This window comes from Bombus terrestris, chromosome 4 (genome assembly GCF_910591885.1).
Source record: "Bombus terrestris chromosome 4, iyBomTerr1.2, whole genome shotgun sequence".
In the NCBI taxonomy this organism is placed as follows: Eukaryota; Metazoa; Arthropoda; class Insecta; order Hymenoptera; family Apidae; genus Bombus; species Bombus terrestris.
This window is the reverse complement of record NC_063272.1, coordinates 304582-316967: the sequence shown is the minus strand read 5'-3', so window position 1 is coordinate 316967 and position 12386 is coordinate 304582. Positions and strand designations below refer to the sequence as shown.

Genomic DNA, 12386 nt, shown 5'->3' with positions numbered 1-12386 from the left:
TCGGGGGGCTGGCTGGCGAGGGGATGCGCGCGGCAGAGAGGGGCTGAAGGGTCGTGAACGAAGGGAACGGTTGGAGGGAGTGAGAACGCCGTGGCACGTTCCGATCACCGAAGATACTTAAAACGCACGTTCCCCGATTTTATAACCTCGACAACGGCTATTTGTCGGTCGCGGTACGTTCGGCGTTGTAACGCGACGACCGATGAAGACGTTTCGTCCGACCTTACCGAAACCTGGCGTATCCTCTCGACGAAGGATACCCAGGATACCAGCGTTCCTCCGCGTGGTCGAAGAGCAAACGAGTTTCCGAAAATCTTCCGTTTCCTTGGCAGCGAAGAAGAAAAAAGGAATCGACCAACTTGATCGCGATCGTCGCGACGACCGACCGAAGCGAAACGCGAGGGACGATAAAACACAATTTGAGCTAAAGACCGCGCTCCTCTAACTTCCCACCCCTGGGTCCGCGCGCGGACGTATACCGGCACCTCTTTGCCCCTCTCGTGGCTGATGAGGTGACAACCCATAATTATACAGACCGCTTTCTGTCTGGCCTGACTGCAGTGGCATGCGGAGGAGAGGCCTCCATCATCCTCCACCTTTTCGTCTCCCTTTCTTCACCGTCCTCCCTGTGTCTTCCTCTTCGTTCAACTTCTCCCTGGTACTCCCTTGGCCTTTCTGACCGTGCGCGTTCTCTCCCTCTTGTCCTTCCTCCGCTTTCTTCCTTTCTTTCTCCTTCGACCATATTCTCCTCCGTATCTGCGGATCTCGCTTTTTCTCTCATTACCCTTTATCCTCCCTCTTTGCTCCTTTCATCCACACACGGCGTATCTCATCCACGAGCCGAGAGATCCACCGAGAGAGCGGACTTTGACTTCCACGCCGCTTAATAACGATACACGTGTTTTCTTTGCATGTGTAACGCTCTCGGCGCGGAGGCGGAGGCGAAGATGCGAAATCAGCAGTCGGACTCGGCGTGGCGGCCAGAGAAAGAAGGAGGCGAAGGCGAAGGGAGGACTGCGGGAGGTGGGTAGTCACCACCACCCTCGTGCCGCGCGTCTCGTGCCCGTAAGAGAAGGACGACTGCGCTACTTCTTTTCTGGTGTTAATTACAAAACGCGAGAATAAATTGCCGAGCTAAACGAGTGCCTGGTATCCCTCTCCACCGCGACCTCGTCACGTCTGTTCCTTCTTCCAGCGCGGCCCTCCGCGATGGACAGATGAATGGAAGGCGAGCCGTCTGCACAGGTGGAATTTGTTATGCGTCGCGATCACGGCCAGACTTTCCTCCCATCGCTATCGTCTCGATCTTCTGCTAGGCTTAACGAAAATTTACCGAGTACGCCGGTGTTTTCGACCGCGAATCTGCTACAAGCAAAGAAACGTTCCACGTCATCGATACACCCCATGACTATCTCTGCTTTCCAGCGCATAGTTTCAACTTTCATTTTCCTTTGTAATTTTCCTTTCTTCGGCCGCTGCCAACAGTAGTCGTACGGGCCAAAAAACCGTCCGCTCTCCCTCTGCTCGAATGACCACCGAGACGAGGCATCGTGAAATTATTCGGAAAATTTGCCCTTTGTCCGCGGATCCTCTGCTTACCGCCATTGTTCCTACCAAACGACGAAGAAATCCACCCGACTCCCTTTCTCCCTGTCTTGCTATCTCGATGCTCGGCCACGAACTCCGACAACGCGCGTTATTTGCGCTTAGGTATGTATATGTTTACCCTCGACACCGACTCCCTCAAAACCCTTGGATTTAACCCTCGAACACCGACCCTCCGGCTACGGCCGATGACATCGTGGCCCTTTAAGTACTTTCCACGCCATCCCTCCTTCGCTTCTTCTTCGCATCTTCTCCGCGTCTTCTTCGCCTCTCCTTCGCTGTACCGCGCGTCTTTTCTTCCTTGGACAGCGTGCCACGGGACCGTCACCGGTTCCTCGGGCATTCTCCGACAGTGTCATCGATTCGTGATGCCGATCGGGAGCTGGATTCTCGCGTACGCGCTTAGCCCGTTAGCCGGCTGCATGCACGTGCATCCCATCCAACATTGTTCCATCGACGTGTATTGCTACATAAACACGAGACGGGAAACACAGTTTCGCGCAGGAGGAATCCGGTTTTTCAAGTAATCGAGAGACTCGAAGCCGGGCTAGCAGGCGAGCGGGCAGGCAAGCAGCCAGCCAGCCAGGCGAACAGGCGAGCAGGCGAGCACAGGCAGGCAGGCAGACAGGCAGGCAGGCGGGCAGCCATCGAGGTAGCTCCCTGCGTCCAGTCTGGAAACAACCGAGGAGAGAGTGGATGCCATGACTATGTATACCTCCTCCTCGCTCCTCCTTCCTTCCCTGCTCTTCTTTCCTCGCTTTCCTCTTTCACCACACCCATTCTTCTTAATCGCTTGCCCGTATTGAGACGTAGCTTGCTGCCTCGCACGAGACAGCCGCGAATACCGTTCCGCTGGTATTTCGTTTCTTCGCGGGACGTTTTCACGATGTCATCGGAACGCATCGATCGCCTTTCCGTTGATCGATAGCAAAGTGGAGGGGTTGGTATTGAAACGAAAACACTGGACAACCGGGAAGATAGGACGGAAGGTATTTTGCGATATTGAGACGTAGAGCTACCTTACGAGCAACGAAAGAATGATGAAGAGGCATAAGATACGGTTGATCATTCTCGCGAAGCGTCCTAACGACGATAAGATCCGGCTAGTCGGACGTCCAGTTTCCTTGCCGACCCTAACCCTATCTCTCGTCCCTTTCGTTCATGGGCCTTTTTCGACTGGCTGCCTACCACGCGTCTCCTCGCGAAAGAGCAGTCCAGTATTTGTTCTTCCAGGGTCTCCTCGGATACGAGCATCATCCGAGGGCAGTAAACCTTTTGATATATAGTCGAAGGTTTTTAGAGTTCTGTCAGCCACGCCCACAATCAGCCTTAGTATTATTTACACTCCTCGTGGTTTGTAGTCGGTTGTCTCGCATCTTCGTTCCCGCTGCTCTTCCACCACCTCCACCTCCCGCCTTTTTTACTTCTTTCGCGCGCTCTTCTTGCTTCGTCGTCCGTCGTTGCCTCTTCGGCAACGTCATCGTGATCCGCATCGGCGATGTCGCAAACGCCATCTCCGTTTTTCATTTCCTGCCAGCTATTCTTCGACAGGTTCGGTTCAGCGCTAGATTCTCTATATTCCGCGTTGTCTTCGCCAACCAATCGAGGTACCGCGAATTTATAAAATTAGATACGATCGCGCGGGCTGCATCGTTCGCGAAATTATCTATTCCGAGCAGGCATACGCGATCGCATAGCCGCCGGCGCGGATTTTGGATTTCACCGCGCGACCACGGCCTCGGCACGCAACTCCACCCGAAGAAAGAGGGACGCATATTTTATTTCGGAAATGATGATGATACGCACGAAACCTTTGGTTTTATCGCGCCCGATTCGCCGCCGGTGGACTCCTTTTTCAGACCTTTTTGGGAATCCCTTTCGTCCCGGTCACGAACAGTGGCGCCGATATTCTCTAAAATCTTCCACGTTGCGACTTTGTTGCGAAACGCTGTTTCATATCCATATGATTCCCGTAACGCTTACATCTTCTGGCGCAGTTGCCCGGAGTTCTTGCGAAATCGATCAACTTCATTTACCATTCGCTGAACTCTGCGATAAACTGTAATTCCAACGAACGCATTCGAATCGATCAACGCAGTTGTTATTTCCGAAGCGAACGAAATGGATCGTGGACGCGTCAAAAAGGAGAGCGAGAAGCGAACCGTTTACGTTTGGCAATCGGGTCTTCGAAAAATCGATGCCAGAGCTAATCTGGAAGGTAAATCTTTCCCGCGGGGTAATCAAAACCAAGGATCGAGCCCGGGACCCGTGCGTTCTCGGAGGCACATCTGCCCGTTGGCTCGGCCCGTGAACTTGGACAGCGTTGCAATAGTCCGCTCGGACCAACGGCCCCGTATCTCTCTCGCTGCTCGCCGGTCGATACTTTTTCACGTGCTCGTAACATCGGTTAATCCTCTGCATAAACATTGTATTGTATTTCGCCGGGGATGCTCCCATTATATCATATTTTGTTATTAATATCTTCCGACTGGCTGGGCCCAGAAGCTGGATCGGGGCACTTTTGTGCACTCGCTGAAGGTAAACCTGCCCAGTTGCCTGTAGTGCCGGGGATCGAGCGAATCGAGAAGTTGTGGAGCGACGAAGAGAGGCGTTCAGGCAGAGAGAGAAAGAGAGGTTCATGGAAAAAAGAGTGGGAAGAGAGCGAAAGAGACGGAGGCGGCGCTCGATACCGGTTTCCTTTATCGCGCAATGCCTACCGGGATTTGTATTATCCACGATCCCGAACTAGAAGCGCAGCGTCGATTTCGTACGACCCTAAGCGTTTCCGCTTGAATCCAGATCGTTCTACTCCGAGTTTTGCCACAGTTCAGCATTTACAATCCCTCTCTTTCTCTCTCTCTCTCTCTCTTTCTCTCTCTTTCTCTCTCTTTCTCTCTCTGTCCGTCCTCCTTCCTCGTACGCTTCGATTTCTCCACGCGGTTAAGCGTTTCGAAGTTTGTATCGTAAGCAGAGTTAGGTTGGTGCGTGTTGCATGCGCCTCACGAATATCGAGTGTCGAGCGATTTAAAGGCAGCCGTGTCCCGGTTGTAGTCGAACGAGTGGCGCTAGCGCTTGTTACCAGCGCTTTCAGCCCGAACGAGAACGGAAATGAAAAGAAAATAAATAGCGCGGCAAAAAACCGCGGCTCGTTTGCGTGGGTACACGCGTAACCAGGACCTTTGACATGTGCCCGTGTAAACGAGCAACCGGCCCGGTCGACCGCCCTCGAAAGTAGACATTTACCCCGTGTCGAGGGGGAGGTTCCGCCGGCAGAAAACAAGCCACGATCCGTGGTGTCGGTTTTCATTTCCCCCGCGCTTTTTTTCGCGTTATTCTCCCTCCGCTCGTTTGTAGATGCGCACGCGTGTATATGCTCGCGCATACGTGTGCGTGGCTGTTTTTTTTTTCCCCACCCCCCACAGTTGGCCTAGCCCGTTGTTTCACGCATTTCCGCCGGTTTGTTGGTCACGAGGGCCGCGCAAATTATAAAAATACACGAAAGAGCGAGTTAGAGCGCGCGCTATGCTCGTTCGCTCGAGGACAAAGCGGCCCGCTCGTTGATTCGCGAGTTAATTGAGCGGCGCGGCACTCGCCGGCCGCTAACGAGTAAATTGTTGACTACCACCATCACCCCGGTGCCGGGCGAACACCGACGGCCAACCAGCCAACCTGCCGCCCCCCTCCCTCTCCCTCCCCCGAACCGCCGTGCCGGAATGGCCGGCAAATTAGTACAGATTTTTGAAGCAATTAGCCTCGGTTTTAACCGCAGGAAATTGCCATCACTCTCCTAAAAAGCACGCGTACGCTCGTAGGAGAGTCGCAACCCGCGTGAATCCACCTTCTGCGGACTTTGTTCGTCCGTTGACTACCGTGGCACGCGAACGTATATACATACGTATCGAAACTCGTTCGATTCACGCTGAATCGGGCGACGCGCGGTCTCCGCGAGATGAAACGACCGATTAAACGACGCGTGGAGCACGGTAATTAAGTCGTACTAAAACGATTTATGACGCGACAGTGTAGGATGCGCGTCAGCTTGTTCGCAGCGAGGGTCGAATGCGACGATCTTTTACGCACGAACAACCGGCGGGTTATCGCAATTGCACGACCCATAACGCAGTCGAATATAAAAGGGGGAGAGAATGGTAGTGCTCGGTCGCACGACAATTTCGAGTTTTTCAAGTCGCAAAGTCAGAACATGACCGGGTTCGTTCCACATTCCGAGCGTTAAAGCAAACACGGTTCATCCGGCGAACTCCCTGCAGCGAGGCCGTGCCTACTTTTTCTCCTGCGTCGCCGCTTAACGTCTTCATTTGGCTGGAGCATGCAAGTGTTTCGTTACGAGGCAAAAACCAGCGAAACGCGAAAATTCCTGGCCCGACTGATTTACGGCGGCGTGCCACGCAGAACGATGTTGCAGCAACGAACGGGTTTAATTCACCGGCGTTTTGTTACTCTGTCTCGCGCGGAACTCGCTTCTCCCACCATTTCGTCCTTGTCTCCGTCCCGAATCTCACCTCCGCTTCGCGCCAGAATAATCGTCCTCGATGGACGAGAAAATACACGCCATAAAATATCGCGGGGACAGAAAATCATAACGGCCTGTGAAACGAAAATATCGTATCGCGTCTCCCCTCGTATCGTTGAAACTCGGACCGTGTAATAATCTCGCGGAGCGTTATTATCGCTTTAATCGCGAGGATTATTTCACTTTCGTGTCGAATCTCCGGACCGCTCGGTTTTGGCTTCGGTTTCGCGTCCCTCGTAGCCACGACCCTCTGCCCCGCGCGTAATTTCTAACCGCAGCCTGAAAATTCCACCTAAGCCAGTGGTTCTCGTCGCTGGTACGGCAACATCCACCCCCGACCATTTGTATCTTTAATACGGAATCGTTATCCCGCGAGAACCTCTGATCAGGCGACGCTAGTCCATCGTCCGCCTTTCCGCCAGAGATTCCCTTACTCCGACTCGTTAATTACTTTGCGCCGATACGCGATCCGACTCGGTATTTCGACCGCAAATTCGTGGCTTTCCGAGACTAACCTTCGACTGGGCTCGATTTTCGAAGTGTGAAAATCGTCGCTTGCGAAAGAACGGAATGGAACGGAATAGAACGGTCGATGGCGCGATATCGAAGCGACGTCGACCCCCTATTAACCGGGTTTTATTGGTACACGAGCCAGCCGCGTTGGCTGACCTACGACCGGCAACAGTTAATCAATGCTTTTATGAGCATTTGCTCGCCAGTACAGCGTCGTTGCAGCCGCGACCGGCCGAACCACCCCAGCCACCCACTCGGCGTCGCCCCTCTCTTGTATCCGCCCGGACACCCACCGCTCTTCCTCTCTGTTCGCCCTTGCCTCCACCGATTCGCACTCATTCGCGACTCGTCTGCTCGCGGTGTTTCGCCACCGACTATCGACGATTCACCGTTTCCAAGTGCCACCGATATATTCCCGCTCTGGAATCGGCCAATCCGTGCCGGTCGTTCGCATACACGCGACCAGAATCACTCAGGGTCTCTCGAGGTGGAAGAAGGGAAATTCACGTTCGCCGCGTAAACGCGGATGCTTGGATAATTTACTTAGTTTGCGCATTAATATACGATTCGCCGTGCATTAGGTCATATAATATAAATAGCGGCCGGCCAATTTGATTAATGCTATTTCGGTAATCGATGCATTAAATAATTACCGAGGGCAGAAACGCACACGAACGGCTCGACGTTAGCCGATAGTCATTAGTTTATTACGCAGCCTAGCCTAATAGTTCCAGCTCCGGGAATAGTTTCATCGAAAAACGATCGTGGCAAATGGAGAGAGCGAGCTACCGTAAGCCGCGAATCCGGCCAGAAGGCGCGAGCTACGCGGCTTCCCATCCATCCGAAGGGAGAAAGAGAGGCTCTCTCCCGCACACGCGGCGCGCACACGTCGTTAACCTAAGCCAAGCAACCCCCGCTCGCGTTACCGCTTTGCTCTCTTTCTCTTCCCATCTCTCTCCCTCTCTCTCTCTCTCTCTCTCTCTCTCTGCATCTCGAACTCCTCGCTTCCTACCCTGCTCTCCCCTTCGGGCTATTTATTTTTCTCATGGGTTTTAATTTTGTAGAGACAACATAGATGCGTATCGGCCGTCCTGGCTGTACCGAGCGTTGGGTGCACATATACACGGCCATTGTGCCGGCCATTGTGCCCGCTACGTCCCGAATGGATGTTACGCCGCCGCTATCGGGATCGGATCTCGCTCGTTGAGTTTATTAATTGCGTTATGGCAAGTGGCGCTCGCCTACCGGTCCAAATTGAAAAAAATCCGCTGTACGCGAGCCACGCCGCTCTCCCGGTACGTGTTGCTTTCGCCTCGCACTCTCTCTTCCTGCATCCTTCTCCATACACTTTGCTTCCACCTTTTTTTACGCTCTCTCCTCTTCTCGTCTCTTTGTTTTTGCAGCTTTACTCGCGGCCTTCGTTCTTCCCGATGTCTTCCCGATGAGCCGAAGGAGCGTCGATACCGTAGAAGCCCGTCGAGCTGGGTCCTCGCTTCTCTCGCGGTAAATTGATATCATAAGGGATGGCTCGCGGAAGATAATCCTCGGCTCGAAAGTCGCGCGAACGCGTGCTTCCGAGTGTGCGATCGCGTCTCCGATAACTTTCCATTTATTCGACGATTAAACGCGTACACTTTTGTAACTTTTACTATACCATGTAAGTGTATCTACGTTCCTGGCGCTTTTTACCCACGTTTCTACAAGGAAAAAAAGGGGAACCGTGGTTGATCGGGACATTCAGGAATGAAAGGATCCAAGTTCCTTGAGCGGCAGAAAAACTACGTAACTTTTTACAACGCGCGGAGATTAAAGACTCGCGACGAATACGCAGCACACGGATGTTTACGATTCCCATTTTACGAGGTTGCCGTGTAACGAGCGAATCGTCCGGCGTTGCGTTGGTCCGAAGCGGGGGCCGCATCCTTGGTACGAGCGCGGCGACAAAGTTAAAAGGAAACGGGTCGCGGCAGCCGCGGCGATCAATCGTACCCAGAAAGGGGATCCAATCGTAAAACAATTATACAATTACCGCGGGCTCGTAATTAATTGCTCGCCGTTTCAACGTTTACCCCGACTGCGATCGTACAGTTCTGCAACTGCGTTCGTGCTTGCGCTCGTCCGCGTGGCATTAATTCATTAACGTTGCACCGTCAAACGTATTTGCCCGTAAAATTGAACGGCCGGCGTATTCGCGATTATTTGCTTAACCAATTTCCGAACGGCGATCGTCGACGCGGTTCAACGCGATTTTACGATCCGACTTTGCCTAGAGTTTACCGCTTTCGAAGACCGAATAACCGCTCTTGCGAAACGCCACGATAATTTAAGAACGTTAATTAGCGTCATGTGGTACAGCCTTTTGCTATTATCGTGGAAAAGGCAGAGGACGAGGATCGAGCGGAAAGGTGATGCATCTAAACAATAAGAAGATTTAGGGACGGCGAGGAGAAGCTGTTGGAGGTACGAGTACATCGATGCAATATCGACATTGGCAACCGCCACCACAGGCCGCAACACGACGGTGCAGTTGCAGTTAATTTGCTCACTCCAAGTGTGTTTGATTCCCCTAATTAATTGATCGGTAGGGTCACCGTGGCCCGGCGCGTATACGGATGGCAGTAATCAAGTGCGTGCCCCTGGTACCAGGGCTACGTATCTACGCGATTGTACCGTTTTACCTACGAGTGGCTTACCTATTCCACGATTTCGTCCCTTTTTTCCGCGCTTTCGACGTTGATCGTTGCGACGATGTCATCTCCGATATGACTCTCGCACACTAATGAACTCGATTAATCCAAAAATGCCCATTTTCATTTGCAGTCTTTCAACGCGTCTCGTTGTTCACGGTCGTTGAACAACGTTCGAATGGTCGACTAGCCAGCCGACAACATCGTGGCACAATGTTGTCGCTAAATCCGCGGCGTCTCCATAAAACGTGGCGTTATCGAGAGAAAGGACACGACACGCGGCGTGAAATACGAACGTCTGGAAGACCCGAGACACGGGACAGGCCTCGAATGGCTAAAAAGTCGTTCGCACGGTCGTAACCAGAATCGTAAGCAGCCGTCGAGCGGGCCTATCGATCGAGCGTCGGTGACGCTTACGAGCGGCTGTTTGAACAAAAGGAAGTGTAACGAGACTTACCCAAATGCCCGTTCTCGTAGTAATCGCCGTTGTCCATTCGGTGCTTCTTGAGAGAATGCTGGGGGTGGTGACCGGTCGCGGCGGCCAGGTGGCTGGCTGCGAGACTCAGACCGACGGAAGCTCTCTTCGGTGGTCTTCCTGGCCTGGAGCTGTACAGTGGTAGAGAGTTACTGTGGTTAGAGACACCTGTCATCGAGGTAATGTCTTACCCCGATCGTCGAGCTTACGACTCTCGTCGTAAGTTGTTCGATTACGTCGCGAGAAAAGACGTTTCCAGTATAATATATCCGATAGTGGATCATGGATACGACGAATATTAGTACGACAAATAACGCGAACGCTTTTCATGCGAACAAAATGAGTGCGTCTTTTCTCGCGAAACGATGACTCTTCGGCCGGTCCCCCGGCTCCGATCTCGAGACTCATCGATCTCGAAGGAAGAGAGGAAACGCTCGAATGAAACTCGATGACCAAGCTCTGGTCGCTACAAGTGTCGATTAGACTCTATCTAGAATGCCGCTACGTTTCGAGAACTGGTTCTCGGCCGACTGCAGCCGAATGAAGTTCACCTTCTCGCGATCTGTGCGGGGCCGCGCGTGGTCGCGAGCGAGCGTGGCTACGAGTCACGAGATACCACCGGCTAATACGTAGTGACGTTTGCCGCGATAAATCTAGCAGAGGGGAAGATAAAGCTGCGCGAGAGGCGATGGAACGGGCCAAACAGCCTGCATTTGCGTAACTTATCGTGTCTCGAAGACTCGATTATTCTCCTTGGACGCGGTTTCAAAGAGGGGTCGCGGGAATATTCCGCATCTATATACACCGATTCTCGCCAACGATCGGAAAATAGACGACGATCGAGAAGAATAGAAGCGACTAGCCGCAAGCAGCGTGTCGCGAATTGCGCGCAAAAGTATCTGACGCGGAACGATCTCACAGGATGGTTCGAAGTAGATACCGCGGCTGGCAGAAACGTTCATTTTTCATAGGCGGCAGGCGCCGGAGAGGCGCTTCCATATACACACCAGCCACGGACACATGCCGCGCAAAGTGTACATACGCGTACACGCGTGATTCGAGCTTTTGCTTTCGCCGGGCCTGAGACTGAGACTGCGACTCGTTGTTACCGTGGCAGGATCCTTTCCTCCGTTCCCGATATAGCGGCTATATTCTTCCAGTGGTACTCAACCCCGACTCCGGCCGACTTTGTTCCTACGAACGACTCGCGTCAATTTCATTTCGGAATCCGTTTCAAATTTAACCGATAATCTTGCTGGATCGACGGCACCCTTTGTAGGATGCAGCCATTGGCAGCGGAGCATAAACGATTTCGTTCGACGAAAGCGTCGCGTCGTTGACAAGCGGAGGGCGGGTAGCAACGTGGCGACGAAAATGAAGCAAAGAGAAAGAACGAAAATTGAAGGACGGCGGAGGAGGAGGAGGACCAGTCCTCTCGATATTTATACCCGGTGACAGAGACGCTACGAAAAGCTCGACCGGGTTGAGAATCTCTGCTTGGTAAGCGAGCAATCTCATAGTAGTCAGGACAGATTTGTAAATCTAATTTTTCATCCCGTCTTTCTGCCTGCCCTCTCGCTTTACCTCTTCGCGTTGCCCACGGTCTTCCTCGTCCTCGTTCTGCGTTCGACTCTACACCCCCTCCTCTATCGCTCCTACGGGGTGCTTTTTCCGCTCTCTTCCTCCAGAGGCACTCGATCTCTCGATCTTCGTTGTTCGCTTCCCTGGCGCCCTCCCACTCTCCGACTCGTCCTCTTTCGTAGTTCGTTCTCGTTTATCGTGTTCTCTTCTTCTCGCCCCTTCTTCTTCTGGCCCCTCTCTGTCTCTCTGCCAGCTCTCACGCACGAGATCTCCAGACGATTCTCAGACGGCCGGTTTATACGGCGTTGATCTCTTAAACCGCTTAGCTTCGGGTTACACCGAAAACAAGAACGCACTCTCCAACGCTTAGACCCGTATAATGCGTACTTGTTTGCGTACGAATCTACCGGCGAAATAAGAAAAACGTCGCGTCGAAATGAACGGGCGATCGCGTTCCATCCTTTCTTCGCGTAACGACTCTGATTTATCTGTAAAAGGTTCGATGTACGTGGCCCAAATTCGGCTGATTTAATAAACACGCGAATTAATTAAATACGCCTTAATAAGAAGCCAGGTGTGACCGTACGATGAAAGTATCGGACATCGAAGAAACGATTCGTCCGAAACAATCGACCGGATATCGAAGAAAGGTGTTTGCGAAACCGATGTTGCGTGATTTCGCGGGGATAAGGTGATCGTGACCTATTGTTGGCCAAGAGATCGAGGAAGAAAAGGAGATCGATAGTAATCGGCCTTATTGCGACAACCACGGAGCCCCGTAGCTACTAGATTTCGTTTCGGCTCGACGGAATTAATTCCCCTATCGGGATACGAAGCGCAGGATACCTTAACGCATTGATCACGCCTCTTGGCGCCAACTTTTTCCTGCGTGCGGTTGAAAAATCTAGATAGATATCGCTGACAGACTGCAAGCAAGCATTCAACTGCCTCACACGCGATAAAAACTACTGGAAACGTAGAAATTCCTCGAGAT

The 12386-nt window shown here is 52.6% G+C and overlaps 1 protein-coding gene across 8 annotated transcripts in view; it reads right to left on the bottom strand.

The window, feature by feature from the left end:
• The window catches only part of LOC100649754 (dachshund homolog 2), a 143988-nt gene that overhangs the window by 77812 nt on the left and 53790 nt on the right, over window positions 1–12386 (bottom strand). For 7 of the 8 annotated variants that reach the window (XR_007223936.1, XM_048405470.1, XM_048405469.1 and 4 more), the window contains exon 2: window positions 9794–9942. Coding sequence is in view for 7 of the 8 variants with exons in the window: in XM_048405470.1 (XP_048261427.1) it covers window positions 9794–9942 (149 nt within the window). In the remaining variant the exon portion in view is untranslated. The remainder of the gene's footprint in view (window positions 1–9793; window positions 9943–12386) is intronic. The other variant, XM_003402432.4, reaches the window with a different exon arrangement.